General features: G+C 32.2%; 1 protein-coding gene across 1 annotated transcript; it reads right to left on the reverse strand.

The window, feature by feature from the left end:
* Positions 1-16,834: 16,834 nt before the first annotated feature.
* Positions 16,835-22,114, reverse strand: LOC132942110 (uncharacterized). Its single transcript, XM_061010422.1, has 2 exons — positions 19,588-22,114; positions 16,835-19,497 (listed from the first exon to the last, which is right to left on the reverse strand). The coding sequence occupies exons 1-2, from the start codon at positions 22,112-22,114 to the stop codon at positions 16,835-16,837; spliced, it is 5,190 nt and encodes a 1,729-aa protein (XP_060866405.1).
* Positions 22,115-22,837: the final 723 nt, after the last annotated feature.

Raw genomic sequence — 22,837 nt, forward strand, 5'->3', positions numbered from 1 at the left:
TTATATAACATTTTTTTTTTTAAGACAAAAGAAAACTATACAATGCATATATAACTGAATACTAAAATAATTAAATATACAATTAATTATCCAACACACCAATAATAATGAACGGTTTGATTTTTAATATAAATTTAATGTTTGCATAATGTCATTTATATCAAAATTTTAGTTTATAAGTCATCTCTTAGACTTCTTAGGGCCTGATTTACAATCATAGTTTAAACCTCAGTTACGCATAACCCACTGATTTTACCGGCCGAATTCGGTGGTTTAACCTTAGTTTAACGATTGTAATACGGACATTTAGAGACATTATATTTTTAATAAGACTAACAAATACAATGTTTGAATAGGTAGTCTAAATTATTTATTTATTAATAATCAACAGGTATAAGTCCTTTTACAAGAAAAAAAACATTTCATAATAATTGGCAAATATGAAACTAATAACAGAGGGATAAATAAAAATACAACTAGAAAGACAGAAAAAAAAATAACAAAAAGAGAATATATCTATATTCTATAAAGACAAAAATATAAAATTAATTAATCAAATTATGTTGTAGATATTCTGCCAATAAATTATTTTAATTAAATTATCCATAAATTTATAGCAGAAAACGTTTTACAATACGAATGCCAACATTTGAAACGTTAAAACGGTTGAAATTCGTATAAGTGCTTGGTGCAGTATGTAAATTAACCGTGGTACATATTTCGATATAACAGTTCTAATTTTAAATAAAATCAATATAGGTACTTTTGATTAATAAGTTAAAACCATAGAAAAGTAAGTAAAATTAAGTATTAATTATTTGATCATAATAAATAACTAAAGGGCCCGATAATTAAAAATATGATATACCTATTGACTATAATGTCTGCAACCGGGTATTGTGGCTTCGTCGTCAACGCCCTCTGTGCTCCCATCGCTGACTGTAGAAATCGTAAAACACAATTAAAGATAATACATTTTAATTTATATTTCTAATATAGCATAAACATGTGCAGTATCATACTGCATTAATATTGTTTATATTATACTTGTAATGAAATTGACTATAAATTATACATAAAAAAAAATTGTTAGTTATAAAAATATTGATTAGATTAATAGTTACCTATTTAATTTTTCAGGTCTTCCTGTACAACCTATATAAATATGTGTGAGTATGGAAAACTATTTTTTTATAATAACAAGTATAGTCAATGGCTGTCTTAAGTTCTCGGTTCAAATAATTGTTGTATATAATACTGCAGATGTTTGTGCTGTATTAGAAATATAAATTAAAATGTTCTATCTTTAATTGTGTTGTACGATTTCTACAGTCAGCGATGGGAGCACAGAGGGCGTTGACGACGAAGTCACAACACCCGTCATGAATTATAGTCAATATATCATATTTTTTAATTACCTAAGGTTTTGAAAACCCCTCTTTATTGGGAAAGACCCGGTTTTTACGGTTAATATTTTAATCTCTTTAAATAATCTACTTCTGAGATTTCTACAATAAATTTAAATCTTATAAATTAAAAGTACCTGTTTGATAATTTTATTATTTATTATTATACTTTATTATTTACTCCAGCTCGAATTTATAATGAAAATAAATTAATAAAATAAAAAATTATAAATTGAATTTATAATTCTACTAAATAATAAAAGTTTAAGCTTAATTATTAAAATCTTACAACATTATTTAACACAACTTGTACAGTAATAAGTTGTGCTATGTTAGGAAGATGATTGGGACGCACTTGATGTGTACCTTCTATGCAGATGATACGAACTGTAGAGAAATGAAAATTGTTTGAACGTAGAAATGCCTAATTAGCAAAAACAAGTGCAGCAAATCTGGGATAAATATCTGGACGTATATTCTGGCACATCTTACTAAATTAAAAACTTATGGAAAGGTACCTATATATTATAATAATTGATATTGAATATTTAGTTTACATAGTACCGCGTAGTTCCCGATTGGTATGGTCCTCGTAACCAGCGTCATTTAATAACCATCGCAACCGACGCCTTAGTCCGCTCGGCCACTCCGTCCCCCGTATAGATATTTTGTTTTATTGGTTGCTCTAAAACGTAGGCAATTACTAGGATATCTACTTGACTATATTGTGGCAATATTTGATCTTCATGTTATATCCATTTCAAAACGTCGTCTACCATTATTTGCGAATATTTTTCTGTGATTTTTCTTTTTTAAAAATTAATATTTTTATTTCAATAATCCCTCACTAATTTCCATCCACCCGCTTTTGAGATTAATATCTTTTTTTTCAGAGCTAAGCAGTAATCATTATAACTAGTTATGAGATTAAAGTTAAATTAAAAGTTCCTTTTAAAATATCGTTCTACTTAACTAGTTTTTAGCTTAACTGAAAAGTTTTTGAATGAATTCAACAAATTTAACAAACCATCGAATGTATTTATTATTACTATATAAGTATTTATGTTGTAAAAACTTTGTGAAATCCACCTTTTCGTGAAATGGAAACGTCTCTTTTGACTCTTTTACCCATAGTGGAATAAGAAAAATTTCATAAAACAGTCAATTTTTCATGAAATTGACACGCCAATTTGATATCGTGTACATTTTTTTTACAACTGGTTCATTTAATTTGTGAAATGAAACAATTACCATACACAATAATTAATCTAATTCTATGTCAATATGACTACCGAACAAATTTTTACATAATAATATATAAATTAAAATTGTAGTTATATATATAGACACGCATTAAGTTATACACATTTATATTTACCCAAAAAAATTCTCCACCAAACTCAGTGTATATGATACAAAATATCAAATAAGTATAAACATAGTAAAAAAAAAATATTAAATTAAGTATAATATATATGTATATTGTATACTAATACTTTATAATACATGACGCCGTGTGTCGGACTAGGATACGAAACAACATTCACCACAATACACTTGAGACGTACCGATTTTGAATTCTTTGTAACATACCTATTATTATAGAATCTAGATATCATTAAGTTTCTAATCGTTGCATTTGTTGACGATAACGATTATTATAAAGATACTTCTTATGTAATCATAATTCATTTTGGGAAATATATTTTTTAATACTTAATAAATTATGATAACAGTAAATAGTGAATGACTACATTGTGTAGAAAAATATAACACAATGTAAAATTGCAGGAGTGACGATTTCATGAAAAATTGATCGTTTGTACTTCGCAAAGTATGTAAAAGTCGTTTACATTTGATGAAATGGACAACTTTTCACTAAATGATCGCTACCTAAATGACTACAACAAAATATAATATTATAATATATATACAATATTATACACTATACAGTGACGTAATAAGGAGATGAGACCTAACCAACACAGGGAAAGATTTTACTCTATAATTAATAGGTTTATCTAGTGAAATTGATGATTAAAACCCATTTGCAACCATAGACAGTAATATTTGTGTTTATTAAACACTGTTTAAACATTTTCTTTAAAATAAATTAATGAAAATAAAAATAAAAATAAAATGTTTTGAAAATCTCTTTTAAGCTTATAATTTATGCATTTCCTTTAAAAACTGTCTACAACTGTTACTGATTTCCTTTTCCAACTTAACCAATTGTGAATCTATAAATTATTAAGATTTGATTAATAATTATTATAGTAGGTATTTAATATTAGAAATGTAGAATATAGTGCCTATACTGACCTCCTTAATAACAGTTTGTATTACGACCGTAATAGAATAATTACTGAAGTCACTATTGTCACGCACGATTTAGATTTTGGATTTATACGGTCCGCTAAATATTACCATTTGAATATCTTAAAATTTCAAGATTCTACACTTCTACAGTCTATAAGGTAAATATATAATTTTTTCCCCGACATAATATACACGGTCCTAAACTAAACGTTCCACGTATAATTATTTTTCAGTGGGATACGGTATATTCAGACTATAACCTGTAGCTGTTTTTAAAAAAACTTCAAGGCAAGGGGGAGGGAAGTTCCCCGTAAAATTTCGTATCTTGATGAAATATGTAAATAATTTATATCTGTCATAGCCATTAGGCAGAGGCATAGTTATGATTTTGTTCTGAGGGGGGAAATAATTTTTAGATAGACGTCAGGTAAGAGGGCTTTGTTTGACAATATCGTCGCTAATTTACATTTGAAAATATTAGAAACGTTTTAGTCACACAATGTATTGTTCATTTGAGTAACAGTTTAATAGGTAATTATTAGGTATAAATCATAAAAACAATTTGCATTTATTATTAAAATTTTGGTTTTGTTTAAAGGCAAAGTTCAAAAAAGTAGAAAGATTAAAACTAGCTTAAGAAGCAACACCTTTCCTGTTGGAAAATATGCTAAATAGATCGGCAAATATTCGTTGTTAACCACTTGATAGCTAATGAAAGCATTTGTTTTAAGTATTAAAACATAATTAATTTAAATTACCAAGGTAGCAAGCTAGAAAAGTGTAATTAAAAATAAAATATTTATTAACTATAACATAATATAACTTATTGATACCTATAAATAGGTGGTGTATTGTAATTTGTAAGGTATTTGAGTGAACTTATTGGTATTCAAATAATTTTTCAAGCATTAAACACTAGGTATCTATCATTAATTCGAATTCAAAGAAGAGACGTTACATAGCTTTTAGTTATTTTGTTGTAATTTTAAAATATTATTCGTGGGTATTTAAAACTTCTCAAGTATGTTATTATGTTCAAATTGTGGATATACAATAATATGCAAATAATATTAATTCAACTTACCAGCTACTGTAATAATAATAATAATAATAATAATAATATAAATATAATATAAAACAATATCCTTGGTAGCCAAACCGTCTCCGCTCAGAATCGTTTTTACAATGATATTATATATAATTGAATTAAAATTTAACACCACCCATTACAGTGGCCCACTTGTAACCTACTGTACATCAGAGTGACACTAACTTGTTAACTTTTTTTAGTTTTTTTTATGTATAAATGTGAATGAAATGTTTTTCGTTGTGTTAAAAAGATTAAACATTTAATACAAGGTTTCTCATAAGTTATTTGAGTGGTAGCTGAAAAATATCAAAGATACATGCAAGATTTTTTTCATAAGCATCTAAAGTTCAATTTTTAAACAAAAACATTTTAATTAAACATGTTATAATTATTTTGTAGTTAAAAATGAATGAAATGTTTGATTATTACAGGTACCTAAGGATTGAACATTTAAAACAAAGTTCTAACTGTAACCAAAAAATCAATTTTTTTAACATTTCTTTTTAATGATAATTTTAAGTTCTAATTCAAAGAAAAGTTAAAATTTAGTGGCATAATATGTAGTTATATAATGATATAATACTGTAGGTAATCTGTGTAATATAATACGTTGGTTTAATGTTCATATAACACACATGTTAAGATATATTATGATATTAGTTGATATCACTTTTTTATTTGATACAAGTATAAAGCGATTAAAATAATAATAAAAACAAATTTAAGTGCATTTTTGTTTATTAAATATAGATACTTAAAATACCTACATACAAGTAATTACCTAGGTGTGTGATATTATTACTAGGGTTCAGGGTTACCTTATGTGAAGAAAAGTACTCAACGTCTATATTTATACGTAGGTATCTGTTAAATGTTAATAAATATGAATGTATTATTATTACTACATCATCAAATCTTAATATATATCAAACATCAAATAATATGTATTAGGTACTTATAAATTATAATAAACTGAGGGTTACCGATCGGACGTACGTTTCTCCAGCTTCCCTCTCCATTTCGAATGTCAAAATTTTTTTTGGCTAAATATTTAGCGTGCAATTAGTGTGAATAGTTTGAAATTTTCTTGGCACTAGGTCAATTTAAAAATTGAATTGAAAAAGTTTACTACAGTCCCTCTTTATCCGAGTTTTGAATTTTAAGGACTTTTTTCTGTTTCAATATTTAGCGTGCGATTGGCGTGTATTTGCTTGACTTATTTCAAAATCGTAAATCCAAAGCCCCAAGTACCGTGGGCATTGCAAATATGAAATACGAATAACATACAAAATAATTTACGAAAAATATAAGCTATATACATATATATATGTATTTTTTTTTTCCGTTTGAACCGACAGCAGAGGAGGATCTGTGTGAACACTACTACTCCTATATATATGTATTTATTATTATGTAATAATAATTCCGTTAGTAAAACAAAATCATTATAAATTTGAATTTCGATCGTATCTACCTCAGGCTACCTAATATCACTTTGCCTATCGCCTAAGCCTACGGGATAACCTGATCAGATGATTTTCCCAGTACCGATCGGGCCATGGTGGGTCGTGGGTGCTGATATCCAATGCGGGTTGAGTCGGTCGTCCCGCGTTTGCGGGTCCTCTTCAGTTCGTTGTCACCCATTGACTTCCACTATCGACCATCCACTATCGACCATCCACTATCGACCATCCACTATCGACCATCCACTATTAACTATTGACTCTCAACTCGACTCTCGACTGTCTCCATCGACTATATAACTTTTTTTTTTTGCATCACTACATGGGGGCCGGACTGTTTTCACATTACTTAGCCCCCATGCAGCATCGTTTATTATCGAATCAAATTTACATATATGGTTTCGGCTCGCAAGGATTGTGGTACACCTTCCTTAGCTATCGCTAGTATGTATGCGTGTACCCAGACCAAGATGCCTTACAACAAATTTACATGGCCGAAGCCGCAATGGTATTAGAAGGGACATGCCCCGTACTAATACCTCACATAGTTTATTAAAATTATCAATACAATTTGCCGAAGTCTTCCCAGGTCGATCTCATTCTGTCACCCTGGACATCCATTCCGTCACCCTGGACATCGCGTAACCCTGGACATCCCGTCACCCTGGACATCACCGTTACCCTGGACATCAATCGACTATACAACTATCGACCATAAAAATAACGTAAGACACTTTAACGTTTAACCATCTACTTTTCGTATAATAAGTGTCTTACGTTAAATGGATCACCCTGTATAACTATCGACTGTATCTATCGACTGCCGACTGCCAGAAGTCCCGGTCGGTCATTAACACGATGAGTGATAAACTCTAGTCAGCATACATATATACACATTTTCCATTACTAACACTTAGCATATTAGGCGTGCTCGACGTAGGGAGTAATGCACGCGCACTCGTATAAATATTCATATATATAGAACGTATATATACAGATATATTAAATTGAAAGCGTTACATTTGTCAGTGTCGGTGATATTTTCACGCATTTACCTACTCCCATGATTTAAGCGGAGAGCAGAGCTAATCTGGGGCTAAAACCGACTCCAAAAAAATTGATAATCGGTACCTAACCGACAATTTTTGAAACCGGTAACCGGCTATTGTTTTATTCGTTCATTACACCATAGAACAATAATAATAATAAGATACCAAAATATTGTAGTTCTGTTTTAATCCTAAAATGCATAATAAATATTGAAAGTTCATTAGTCATAAAATAAATAGAATTAGATAACATAATATTATAATTATTATTTAAAGTAAATTTTATGTTGCAATTTTTAATAAAATCTATTTACATTTAATATTGTAGTATTATATATTATATTATATAATATATATAAATATGCACTTAAAATTGAATCGAAAACATTTTATTTAAAATTGTGTATGAAATAACTAAAATAAGTATTAAAAAGGATTTTAAAAGTATAAAAATAAGTATTTCGTTGTCTTCACCAAGTTCTTCGCCATTTAACATTCTTTATCTTCAATCTATAAAATATTAGTCTTGATCTATTTCTATTCGGTTGTATAACGATAGAATGTAGAAAAAGAAATACATATTCTTTAGTATAGAACACTATTTATTTTGATTTTTGAATTCAAGACAATTGAAGGGGGGACAATTATTATTGAGTGCCAGGTGCCAAATTATGATAGGTACTATGACAATTAAGTAGGTAGGTTCTTATGTCTCCAACTTAATTTGAATCTCTCACAATTAAACATTAAGAACAATACAACCTAACTTTATCGATTAGTTCATGTCATAATTGAATTTAATGCTATCAATTCAATATCCTTACTATTTCTAATATGATAATTTTGATAATTTATTTTTTAAACGTTTCGGTATACTTGTATATATCATATGCCCGTATACTCGGTATACTCTATATATCTTGTATACAATATTGTAATATGCTATAAAAGTGTTTTTAGAAAATGTGTTGCAATTTTTACCTCTAGGTATAGGTATTGATAATAATATGCCATAATATTATAAATATAAAATTATTTACTCACTATACACAATGACATTAATTTCAAAATATTTAAATTATTGTTAAGCCATTTAGGGTGTCCCGTGAGCATTTACCCTTTAAGATATCTCCTGGGATAATACATTTATCATAAATCGGTTTTTTTTATTAGGCTCACTGCAGAGACAAGGATTACATATAATTAATTTTTTAATTTTTGAAACATTTGTAGATAATAGCCATTTTATAGAGTTTAATTTCCAAAAAAATTTGACTTTAAATACAACATTTTATCTTCATTAATCTCATGGTTTTTAATAATTTTTTTTAATTTGTAAGTAAAACAGCAAAAAATCGGTTTTTGTCCGGGCAGCTAGTCCCCCTATTTACAGTTAATGACCAATGAGTATATCCTCACGGGACACCATGCATACCTTTAATGGTACACCATATTAGGTACCTCCAATACTGAGATTATTTAACGCTGCAAAACATTACTCTTCGTATTATTGTCTCAGCATACCGGTACGATAGGAACGACATTATCCACCGAGATTTGATTATGACCTCCGTCCAGGACAAGATTACTAAGTTTGCTCGAAAACACGAGATAAGGCTAGATCAACACACCAATCCAGCAGCAGCTTAAACTACTTAGATAACTCTCAAGATATAAGACGTCTCAAATGCCGAATATAACTTGGTATAAAATATTAGACTAAGCCTCTTCACTGGGAGTAATAAGCCAAACAAGTCTTTGTATATATTTACCAAAATATTTATTCATAAATATTTAATATTTATGTACGTACGCATGTGAAATGTATTATTGAAGATCATTGATCGTTATAATAAAAAGCCTTCAGACGATTTAAAAAAAAAATATACACCTTTCAATGGTAGTTTGTAGGTTTATTAACTAATAAAATAATTTATAAAAGCTAGTTATATTGGTACCTATCATTATTATAATTAATAGATTTATTATATTTAGTTCATATAATTAAACGTATATAATGTTTTTTTTATTGTACTGAAAATATTTTGCGTCCAGGATATAGTTTATATGAATTATAATATTATATTTTATACATACAATGACATTTTAAAATGTATTTTTTTTTAGCTAAAATGTATTTAACCTACTGGTAGCACTATAATGCCTACCTACTTGTAAAATAAATAACTTTAATCAAGTAATATTATAAAGAATACTTGGTAATATTATAGATTAACATCCGGTCTTCGCTCAGAATCGTTTTTAGTATACAGTGATTTTATAGTACCATTGTATCAAATTTAAGACATCCGGTTCTTGTTTGCGCATCACTATTGTTAGTTTTGACCTTTTTTGTAAGACAGTTGCGCATCGTTCGCTTTTTGAGTTATACAACATTTGCGCATCGACCGTTAAAAAACTCGTACATAATTTTTGCATCAATATTATTTAACAATAGAACTGAAAAAAGGTGTAAACCAAAATACACAAGTTGTTTTCTAAATTTCTAGTGGTATCTATCATTTAAAACGAGCTCCTGCAGAACATCAAAAACTAGACTATAAATTAAATAAAACTTTTTACTAATAAAAAAATTAAATTAAATAATTTCGACATTTTGACGAGTTTTGTCAAAATTTGAATTTTAAATGCTTATTTAACTAAAACTTATCGCTATATATACCCTCATATTGTTGAACATGTTGATACGCATAATATTATGATGTACGATAATTTGGTGCATGTAAACAGACGATGTGCAAATGATTTACAGCCCATTACAGTGACTTCTCTAGACACCTAATGTCAGAAACGGACATTAATAGACCGTTAAAACACTTCGCGTCGCGGACCACAATAAATTACTCACCGACCGACCAATGATGGTTTGTTTATATAATATAATATGTATAGAACTCAAAAAGAAAGATGACGGGTTTGATGAGCAAGTCCTGTGAGTGCTCGTATGTTGGTGGTGTGTGTGTACTGTGTATATTGTCTATGTATATGTACCTAAGATTAATACGTAATAACTGCAGTTACCAACCAATAATATCATTTGGCGTTTATTACCGCACAAACATAAATATTATAAAAAATGTAGCCTTTCTGGCTCAACAATAATAATGAAATAATAATTTAATAATCAATTGCCTGGTTGTCACAACCACCTTGTAGATAATAATATAATAGGTACTCACAATATGTAGATGCGAAGACTGGCTTGCAGCCGCTACATGTATGTATCTAGACCAGCGGTTATCAAACATTTTTTGGCGTACCACTTGAGTATATTATTATCAATCAGTCAGTTGCGGCGGGATATATGATTATTTGAAGCAATTGCTTCATGTCTCAAATGGGTGGGTGGGTGTATAAATATATATATAATCGTAAGGCCTCAATACAAATATCATGGAAAATATTATAATTAATAATTAATAATGGCCCTTGCTGCTATTTAAAATATACAATATGCTTCAAAGCCTCCACAATTTCGCGCCGCCACTGTCAGTCACGTACCACTAATGATTAAAAATAGAACTATTCAAACTTTACATAGTTAAGTACATTTATTTTAAATAAAAAAGCAGTAAAATACTACAGTAAAATTATCATTTATTTATTAATATAAATTTTTTAGTGTTTTTAAATTACTATATGAACTAAATAATATATTTTCAATGAGAATCATAGATTTGTATATTTGATATTAGTGATGACTGATGAAATATCTGGTTCAGTAGTACCTACTTAGTTTTAAGCGTAAGTTTGGTTCGAGATTAGGTTTATTTCTTCAAACGTTGTTACAATGATGTTTTATGTTTTTTAAGAGATCATCTTCCACGTGAAGTTCGTGTTCTGTCACAAATTGTTCCAAATTACGATAATATATATTATATGGTATTAATATACGTAAGTATATTAATAATAATATAAATTTGAGTGAAATATTTGTTGACAATTATTATTGTGGAAAAAAATGTACACACACGTAAAGATTTTTTTTTCACATGGAGCTCATTGTTGAAGTGTGAGAAAACTATACTTATTGCAAAATGGACACGAAAAAAAGCAATTTTTTCTGCGAAGGCGCTACGCTACTGTGTTCCACCGGGATATTAAATTACCATAAAATGATGTTATAGTAAACAACATACTGCGAAAAAAAAACCATCATTCCAACACTGAGTATAATTATTATATTATTAGATATGTGTCATACGTCATATATACGTGTCGTACGTAGGTAGGTACATCTTATATATATAAATGGGTAGGCATATACTATAATATGTCGAATCGTAATTTGAGTAAAGGTTTTTGCCGATTTTGCTTGGGCGATCGGTTACACGAACACGATTTATATAATATAGCAATTCGGTATAAGAGTAACGAAGCAATAACTGTGGTAATATATATGTTGAGTTAATTACCATAATATTACATTATTACTATCTGCAGTGAAACTGTGAAAGTCAGGGTTAAGGTCTGCCTATATAAGCGATAAATCTGGATCGACTCTGGATGTACAAAATATAATAATATATGATGTCAGTTACAGCTGATTGATCCATATAACAGAAATACATTATAGGTATGATTATCGTGTACTTTATACAATAAACTAATGATTATATAAATTAAAAACAATTAGTTATAGGTATAGTTAGTTAATAGTTTAATCGAAAATTTGTTTATTATTTATTAACATACATTAATTCATTCATGTGCAGAGAATTTAAATTATTATGCATAATAATTAAAACAAATTATAACTGATAGGTAGGTGTTGATAAAAAAAATATTTATTTAAGACAATCAAATCACTAATTAACCTTATACTAATCGTTCTCACTACTCAGTAAAATCTGAACATTATAATTCTACTCGGGTATTATAATTATTTCACTAAACACGTTTTCTACGGCCTATAGTAATTTAGGATGTACAAAATATAAGAATATTATGTCAGTAAAGTCTATACAGGTATTTTGAATTTCAAAGCGATTAATTTAATTTGCAAATACCGATTACACAATATTTTTTTTTAAATCTTAAAAAACTACAACGAAAAAAAAAATGTACAAAATGATAATTTTTTCAAAAAACGTTGAGACATTTAGAAATTATTACGAGTGTAGTGTACATTTGAACTAAGCACCTTGTGTTTAGAACTCAGACATAAATATCGGAACAATACAAATATAATAATATGTTATATTATTGTTCAGTGGCGTATATATACGAATTATTTTCACTATTATGGGCCAATTTATCACTAGTCAAGCATAGCACGACTAACATACCCATAACTTTACATTTTTTAGGGAGCTGGGTGGTTATAATTATAACATATTATACAATACAAATAAAAATTGCGCAATTGAATTTTATAATTATTATGTAAAATTGATTTTTTAATTCTTTTTTCAAAAATACTGACAGTTTTATACATACATATATATATATATATACTTTAATGTTATCTTACTACAAATTTAACATCAAAGTCATCAAAGCAAGTCCTGACAATTTAACATTTCCTTTATGATTCCTCAAAAACGATTTTAATCAACCGGCTAAATTAACCATGGTGACAAACTGTAAACAATGTAGTCGTGTATATATACATTATATTTGCAATGATTTAATTGAACATGAAATTTCACTATTGGCTCTGGCCTAGGGGGCCTTCCCCCTATATACGCCACTGATATTGTTATATTAGGTACGAACAATTTTCGAATGCTTACAAGACGTTTGTCACACACACACACACACGACTCTGCTAAGGTCATCGTATTATCCAAAAACATGTACAACAATAATAATAATAATGACCTGAGTCGGTAATATTGTAAAAAACGAAATATTATACGTCTAGCTGATACTGCGGGACACCCTTTAATCTGTGTACATTACGTTTGTCGTGTACGAAAATGTTATTGGTGTTTCAAGGCCTAACGTTAGGTACCTACATCATATAATATAATATAATATAATATACATACATGCATTATTATACCTAACAGAAAAATGATGTATATATGTATATAATGTTTTTTTTATATTATGTTTCATAACACATAGAAGTTATATTTGAAATAATATATATTTGGTCGTTATTGCATTTAAATATATATTGTAGTAGGCATATTAGACAAATTAAAATTAGACAATTTTGATATTAAACTTAATGCAACATAATAATATACAAATCTGTATAAAAATATTATATTCTAAATGTGTGTCAATACATATCGCATATGTAATATGTTGTTTATAGTTTATTGTCGTGCAATTATTTTTTCAAGACTTTATCAATTTAATTGAAATATAATTTTATATATTTCTTCGTATAAACATTATAATTATTTGGTATTTGATAAAATTGTATAATTGCACCGAAAACTATGTAAAAATGTCAATTTAAATTTCAATATAAAAATGCTAAACTGAAAAAGTTATACAAAAATAGTTTAATTTCTTTAATATAAAAAAATTACCGGCCACACGAAACTCGCACACGGGCCCCTTATGGCAAATACAGATCCACCCCTATGCTTAACATGCAATACAAACTACTCCACCAAACATATTATCATCCACTGCCCAAACTTCAAAGAAGATAGGAAAGACTTCAACATCCCTGACAATCTGTATGAAGCAATTAGTCCATTTTCAAACTATCAAAATATAATTTTATATCTTAAAGAAATTTAACTGTAAATTACATATAACATAATGTAAAAAGTAATACTTTTGTTAAAGGTAATAACCTGTGTAGTTGATGATTAACCAATAAAGAAAAAAAAATTAAATTAAATTACCAAGTAAAAGATTATTTTTTTGATTAAAATTGATAATTAAATTAATTTCCAAATTATGTTCTTTAAAATTATAACTTATATATTGCTTAAAATATGTTTTTACAAAGAAAAACAACTTTTACACTAGTTAGGTATACCTTATATTAGTGTATATTATTTAAAACAATTCAATAAGGTAGACGTTATATTATTATTATGTAAATTAACATTTTCTTACCAGAGACTAACACGACCTCACAGTAAATGTTTTAAATTATGTTATAAACTGCTATAATAGGAGACAATTATATATTGTACGAGCGGTTTACGATAAATACCTACGGAACCTACCAATTTGTGGAATGATATAAGAATTATAATTGTCAATAATGGCTTTATTATTATTTTTTTTATTATGAATCCCAGACGATCAATCACATCATCACTGAATGTCCAATTCGCGCATTTAAAGGTATCATAGAAGATATCCACCTGACGAAGGAAGAAGCGGTGGAATGGACGAAGAACCTGGATGTGAAGCTATAGCATGACCCTTACATTTACCAAATGGGGAACCTCTTATCTATTTTTATGTTTTATGTGTTTATTTATTTTTGAGTTTTATTTTTATTTATTTATTTATTTTTTTTTATTTTTGAGTTTTATCACTGTTGACCATCTTTTAATTTTAATTATGTAGATGTTATATCTTTTAATATTCTAAGTGTTGTTGATGTTGCTCATTGACGCCATACGAAATAATAATAATGGCTTTATGGTTGGGCCATAGATTATCTGATCGTATCGAACCCATTACGTATAAAAATAATTTTTACGTTATAAAATAGCTAAGTAAAATATTTTTTTCGTCCATACACATAAATCACATATAATTCCAAATATTGCAAAAACGTGTAAAATCACGATAAATTTAAATTTAAAATTGAATATGTAGAATATATTATACGTGGTTGTATAATTCAGATTTCAGATATATTCGATCAGATTTGATTTATCTTGACTGCAAACAAAGTTGCATATCAATTAAATTCGGTCTTTAAACTTATAAGTTATAAAAAATAAAAACTGTATCCTAATTGGATAATAAATTTGTCAATTAAGATTATAAATATAATTAAGACTATAATTATAAATTCAATATCTGAGATAAAACACTACCTGGGATTTATTTTTTGTTTTTTTTCGTTTTGGTGCTTATGTTTACTATAGTTTCCATCGAAGCGCACTTCACCGGACGGGTGAATATAGAAAAATGCGGTAGTTCAGGTGAAGTAGAATAAAAGTTATCGATAAACAAAAAATGTAACGAAAATCTATCAATTATGTATTTTTTTTTTTGTGTGTGTATTATGTTTTGTTACTTTTTATACCAACAATTAGATATGTGTCAAATATAAGTTATGTGCTTCGGCGTATAAACATATTATATTACATTTTTTTATAATTACTGATGCACTTAAATTTGTTTTTATTATTATTATTTATAAAAGCTAGGTATTTACAATCTGAATATAAAACAAAATAAACAACAACTAATATCGAATATAACATTTTTGTTACAACAACTGTTTAGTCATGATAGCCGATTCAAATGAACACGGTTGTATCTCAACTATTTGCTGGTAAATAAAACCTGATTGAGTCTTAATAATATATATATATAAAATTAATAAGAAACGACAAAATATCCTGAATAGTGGACTGTATAAATTTATTGTACATATAGGATTTCATTCATTGGAATACATGAGAATAACTTATTACTATGTTAGTCCTACACAAATTACAAATAATTAAAAAATTAAATCATGAAATTAATAATACAAACAACTGCGTATCAGCGTTGATAACAATTATCAAATAATAAACAGTATGGGTATGATACGTCTGACCTGGTTGAAGTTGACCGGAGCACTTGTTCCCATACGGAGGTGTATACTTGCACTACGCGACGTACCGACGGTGGACAATGAGTACGACGTATCCAAACACGTGGGTATCAAGTGTACACGGTGATGTCGAATTAAAAAATTAACCGAACCGGTAAAATTACGATTTAAGCTGAGCCACGAATTTCAACGACGCGCATCTATCCGCGCCTGTGACATAACAACAAGGCGGCGGAAGGTGCCGAGCACAAACAAACGTGCGTGTGCGTAACGGACGCTAATGGCGGCGACACAACAACACACGAAGACGTTATCTACGCGTAACGCTAAGGACCAACAATCGTGGCGACGGCACAAAAGACACGGCTACACACCGATTTTACGGCGAATCGACAAAGGCGGCACACGCGGTTTTTTAAAGGCACACTATTGCGCATTGGAATAATAACGAGACGGGTCGGTAACAGCTGCGACAAGTATCGACAACAACACACGACTACGACTGTATAGCGCGAGCAGGACAGTCGTATACCGGTGATAGCGGCGCAGGCGTGACCGGAATCGATAACGTTCTTTTTATCCGAATTATCTGGCGCGCTCTAGTGCTTGGGTCTGAACATCCTCCCCCCTTTGAAAGCATGCTTTCAAAAGGAAAAAACATTTCTCGGTCAGACTGTATCATAGTACATATAAGAAACAAACAAACAAAAAAAAATTATAATTATAATTACAATGTGTATATACAAAGGAAAAATGTTAAGGATATCGGTAATATGGGAGCCCTCTTAAGGTCTTGGATCAACTGGAAGTTTTACCAACTTGATGACAGGACGTTTGAGGGTGCCTTCTTGGGTTTTAACGGTCGCTACACGCACAATGTTGTCCTCCCCTGGATGAACCTCAATGATTCGACCTATCTGCCAGGACATGGGTGGTCGTGATGGTGTGTTGATAACTACAAGATCGCCAACCATTAGATTTGGTGTCTGCCTAAACCACTTTTGCCTCCCCTGTAGTGTATGCAGATATTCGTGGCTCCATCGACGCCAAAATGATTGTTGAGCTTGACGGAGTAATTGCCAACGACCTAAACGGTTGGTTGGAGTGTTCACTACATCCTCTTCTGGAAGTGCTAGCAATGGTTGTCCAATTAGAAAGTGACCTGGGGTTAACACGTTTAGATCATTTGGATCACTGGACAGCGGTACAATCGGCCGAGAGTTTAACACGCCTTCGATTCGCGTGATGAGTGTTGTGAATTCCTCGGTAGTATATACTTGGGCACCAATCACTTTTTTTAAATGGGTTTTTGCACTTTTGACGGCAGCCTCCCATATCCCACCAAAATGAGGGGCTCCCGGTGGGTTAAAGTGCCACTTGCACGGTATACGACCATATAAGCTATGCTGATTGGAAGCTTCATCAAACAGTTTCTTCAGTTGTTTTGCAGCACCTACATAATTTGTCCCGCAATCGGTGTACATGCTGTCGGGAATTCCACGTCGAGCAACGAATCTGTCCAATGCGGCGAGGAACGCGTCTGTGGATATATCTGACACGGCTTCCAAATGCACAGCCTTCACTGACATGCACACAAATACAGCTAAATATATTTTATTCGTACGTGCACCGCGACGTCGACTTTCACGAACCATGAAAGGTCCGCCATAATCCATTCCAACGTTAAAGAATGGTCGATTCGCTACAACTCTAGCAGCTGGCAGATCCCCCATGAAAGGTCGCGGGTTTATACTTCTAAACTTTGTGCAAGGAATACAAGAATATGTAATATTACGGACAGCTGCTCGACCAGAAATAATCCAAAATTTTTGATGGATCATCGAAAGTACCAATCTTGATCCTCCATGTAACGAGATATGATGAAAATGTCGAATGATTAATTCTGTTAGATGTGTTTTTTGAGGCAAAAGAATTGGATATTTTGCATTTTCGTCTAATAGCGCCCGTTTTAATCTTCCGCCAACTCGAATGATTCCATTCGAATCGATGAAGGGAGCTAGCTGGGCTATCGTTGTCGGAGTTATGGAACCTTGATTTTGTATCTGTTTTTGTAGATCCGACAAGTATGTCATTTGCGTACATAAAATAGCTGCGTTCATGGCACGTTCGTATTCCATCCGAGTGATTGGTCCACTGCTCTTCGGAATATTTCGACGACGGGCGAAACGAAAACAGTACGCTAACACACGTTGCATTTTTGTTAATGTTGAAAATTGACTGATCATGTCTGAAGGCTGGATACTGTCCTGAACAAATAAAACATTTTTAACTGAGGTTTTTATCTCTGGAAGTTGCTCAGGTGAAAACTCATTCGGCATCAAACTTGAAAACTGACAATTGGGATCTTGCAGAAACTCTGGACCATTTAAATGTAATCGATTGGTAAGAAGTTCTTCTGGCAGCATGCCTCGAGATGCAGGATCTGCAGGGTTATCCGATGATCGTACATGAGACCATTCACAGTGTGGCAGCAGAGAGCGAATTTTCGCCACTCGATTAGTAACAAATATCTTAAACTGCTTTTGGTCCCCATTAAGCCAAGCCAAGACAATGGTAGAATCACTCCATGCTCGAACACAATCTATCGTTACGATATCACGAAGCACGAAGAGTTGATGAGACAGCAGTCGCGCAAGTAACAAGGCGGCACACAACTCTAGCCGTGGTATTGTCAGTGACTCATCCGTCTGTGATGCCTTAAGAGGGGCGACTTTTGTTTTACCCGTAAGAAAATGCACCGTTACCTCATCCTGCATATCAATGACTCTCATATAGACCACCGCCGCGTATCCCTTTTGAGAAGCATCCGCGAAACCCAATAACTGTATGGTCTTTGATGAGCATGCGTTGATATAACGAGAGAGTGAGAAGGAAGATAACGCAGGTAGTTCAGTTGTGAACTTATGCCATTTATCGATTATGTCGGACGAAGGCGAAGCATCCCAATCTAATTTCTCTATCCACAATTCTTGCATAATGCACTTGGCCCAGAATACCACAGGGCCCAACGCTCCAACAGGATCGTATAGACGAGCGATGGTTGAAAGTATGGTGCGCTTGGTTGGTTCGACTTTGTTGATGTTAATGTGGTAGCCTAAGGCATCCGACGTAGTAATCCAATGTAAACCTAATACCTTTACTGATTGGTCATCTTTAAGTTCAAAGGATGGGTCCATTGCGCGGTCTTCAGCAGCTATACCTTTTAATACTGCCTCACAATTACTGGCCCATTTTCGTAAATGGAACCCACCTTTGCGTAATAGGGATATGACTTGATCCTGAAGCTCCAGAGCTTCCTTTTCGGTATCAGCACCTGCCACAATGTCGTCAACATACGTTGATGTAACCAACAAATTTTCTGCCAAAGGAAATTCAGATCCATTTTCCGAGTCCAGTTGGTGTAAACATCTGATTGCCAAAAACGGAGCTGCGTTGACACCATAAGTGATAGTACATAATTCGTACTATTTGACTTCTTCAGTGGGCGAATTTCGCCAAAGTATATGTTGATACGCACAATCTGCATCATTGACTCGGATCTGCCTGTACATTTTCTCAATATCTGCGATGAACAAGAACTTGTGGAAACGGCTACGAAGTAATATGTCGGTGATATCACTCTGCAATTTTGGTCCAGTTGCCAAGCAGTCGTTAAGTGATAAACCAGAAGATGACTTGGCCGACGCATCAAAGACTACCCGAATTTTTAATTTTTCGTTTTGCCGTTTAACAACCGCATGATGTGGGATAAAATACTTCCCTGGTTTCTCAGCTAGGCGCATGTGACCGAGCGACAGATATTCATCCATGAAGTCACGATACGCGGAATATAGTTCAGGATCCTTTGCTAGGCGACGTTCAATATTAAACAACCGGTTTTGAGCCATCGCACGCGAAGAACCAAGACCACTAGCCGTACTCAAGTCCTGATTTTGATTACCTTGAACTTCTATTGTAGACCGAAAAGGGAGAGCAACGCAAAATCTGCCTGATGTGTCCCGTGACACTGTTTTACAGAACCACTCCTCGCATCGTTCGTCTTCGGTGGTCGAGTGTACTGGGGCAGTCGGCTCTTCAACCGTCCAAAATCGTTGCAACGTTTCATTCAGGACTGGTACTGCACTAATAGTCAACGACATCAGAGGTAATGAAGTAGGATCCCTGAGTGAACCAACAATTATCCAACCGAGATTTGTGTGCATTGCTGACGGCAATCCAGGCGTATGGATGATGTCCGCTTTGGGCTGCAAAATCATCGGGTATAAATCACCTCCTATTAACATGTCCACGGTGCCAGGATGATCAAATTCCGGATCAGCTAGTACTAGGTGTTGATATCGCGTGCGCACCGTAGCAGGGAGTGAACACATTGGCATTAATCCAGTAATTTGGGACAATATTATAACATTATTTGCTTTAAACAGTGGTTGATCTGACTGAAGCGGAAAAAACGCGCACTGAGTAACACCTTTTACCTTGGACACCGGTTGTTGAGAGAGGCCAACTACCTCTACATGACTCCTGGTGCGTTTAAGACCAAGTCTGGTGGCACAACCTGCAGTAATGGCCGAAACCTGTGACCCACTATCTAATAAAATTCGAACCTGATGAGTAACACCTGTGTCATCTTGTATACGAACAACCGCAGTACCTAACACTACAGTTGCTTGTGTCGCTATCGTACCTGCGAACACAGTGTTATTTTCAACAGGTTTGGACGTAGAGGACTGAACATCTGACTTCTCTTTCTGTGTCGTCTCACTGTTATTTTTTGTACCGACATTTTCTATATGTAACAGTGTATTATGACGACCTTCACATTTTTTACATGTAAAAGAAGCAGTACAAGAACCAACACTATGTCCCGTTTTTAAGCATATAAAACACAAATTATGATCGCTCACAAACTTGCGCCGTACTGTAACTGGTTTGCGTTTAAATACAAAGCAACGATAAATCTGATGTTCGTGTTGACAAAATAAACATTTTGATGTTGTGGATGTAGAAGACACTGACAGTGAAGTTTTGCCAAGGGAGCCACTTTTGTTTTTCTTACTACTACCTTTAAGAGTGCTGTCAGGTTTGTCATTAGTTCCAACCGACGTTCCCACATTTTCTAAAATTTTGCATCTGTGTGCGACAAATTGTAATAAAATATCTAAATTAGGGACTGCATTTTGTTCAATACTTGCTTCGAACAGTCGCCTTGTCTCTGTATCAATTACACGAGCACCAATATGAAACAAAATAAAACCAGCTAGGTCCTTGACACCAAGTGCTTTAATAGCAGAGACATTTTCAGTGAATACATGAACAAATGACGACAGTGACGACAATGATTCTTTTTTCAATGGCACAAATGAAAACAATTTGTCAATGTGTGCCGAAGCTAATAGTCTTTGATTTTCAAACGACTGTTTCAATGCGTTCCAAGCTATGATATAATTATCAGCCGTCAAAGGGATCGCTTTCACTACTGTAAGTGCTGGACCGGACAGACTTAAAATTAAAAAATGGTAACGTTGAATATTAGAAATATCAGGGTTGTCATGAACTAGTGATTGAAACATGTCACGAAACGATACCCAACCCAGGACATTACCATCAAATTTTGGCAATTCAATTTTTGGTAACACAATTGCCTGTGCTGTTTGTCGTGCACCAGTAGAAACATTATTATCTGCAGTCACATTAACAGAAGTGCTATGGAAGCCAGTAGCAATAAGTTGAATGTTTGCACATACCTCTTCCATAGTATCAGTGACAACAGCATCAACATTTTCAAACTCGACTACATTATCTAAATCAACAAGGGCATTTAATACTGCTTGCTGTTCTAACTCAAATTGATCAACGAACCGTTTCAATGACAAATAGTGAGCCTCAAATAATGCGCGACGATCAACATCTAATTTAACTTCTTCGGCTATAGTATTTATTTTTTTAATTGACCGCAACGATGCATCCCGCGATGCACGAGCACGAACTAACGACCGTTTACTATCAGCAGCATTGTCCAAATCTTGACGCTTAGGCCTTCCCATATTACACGATTTTTAAGGAATAAAGAGCAAGCAAGATAAGACGGACAAATTAATTAATTAAAATTACACAAATTATCCGGCCCGAAGGACCAAATGTTTAGTCATGATAGCCGATTCAAATGAACACGGTTGTATCTCAACTATTTGCTGGTAAATAAAACCTGATTGAGTCTTAATAATATATATATATAAAATTAATAAGAAACGACAAAATATCCTGAATAGTGGACTGTATAAATTTATTGTACATATAGGATTTCATTCATTGGAATACATGAGAATAACTTATTACTATGTTAGTCCTACACAAATTACAAATAATTAAAAAATTAAATCATGAAATTAATAATACAAACAACTGCGTATCAGCGTTGATAACAATTATCAAATAATAAACAGTATGGGTATGATACGTCTGACCTGGTTGAAGTTGACCGGAGCACTTGTTCCCATACGGAGGTGTATACTTGCACTACGCGACGTACCGACGGTGGACAATGAGTACGACGTATCCAAACACGTGGGTATCAAGTGTACACGGTGATGTCGAATTAAAAAATTAACCGAACCGGTAAAATTACGATTTAAGCTGAGCCACGAATTTCAACGACGCGCATCTATCCGCGCCTGTGACATAACAACAAGGCGGCGGAAGGTGCCGAGCACAAACAAACGTGCGTGTGCGTAACGGACGCTAATGGCGGCGACACAACAACACACGAA

This window comes from Metopolophium dirhodum, chromosome 1, assembly GCF_019925205.1.
Source record: "Metopolophium dirhodum isolate CAU chromosome 1, ASM1992520v1, whole genome shotgun sequence".
NCBI classification, from domain to species: domain Eukaryota; kingdom Metazoa; phylum Arthropoda; class Insecta; order Hemiptera; family Aphididae; genus Metopolophium; species Metopolophium dirhodum.

What these genes read in the sequence shown, in the direction of transcription:
- LOC132942110 (XM_061010422.1), bottom strand. Translation starts at nt 22,114, where the DNA reads ATGGGAAGGCCTAAGCGTCAAGATTTGGACAATGCTGCTGATAGTAAA. An exon ending in CCGAGTCAATGATGCAGATT is followed by an intron (nt 19,498 to 19,587) that starts GTGCGTATCAAC and finishes GTGTCAACGCAG; the next exon opens with CTCCGTTTTTGGCAATCAGA.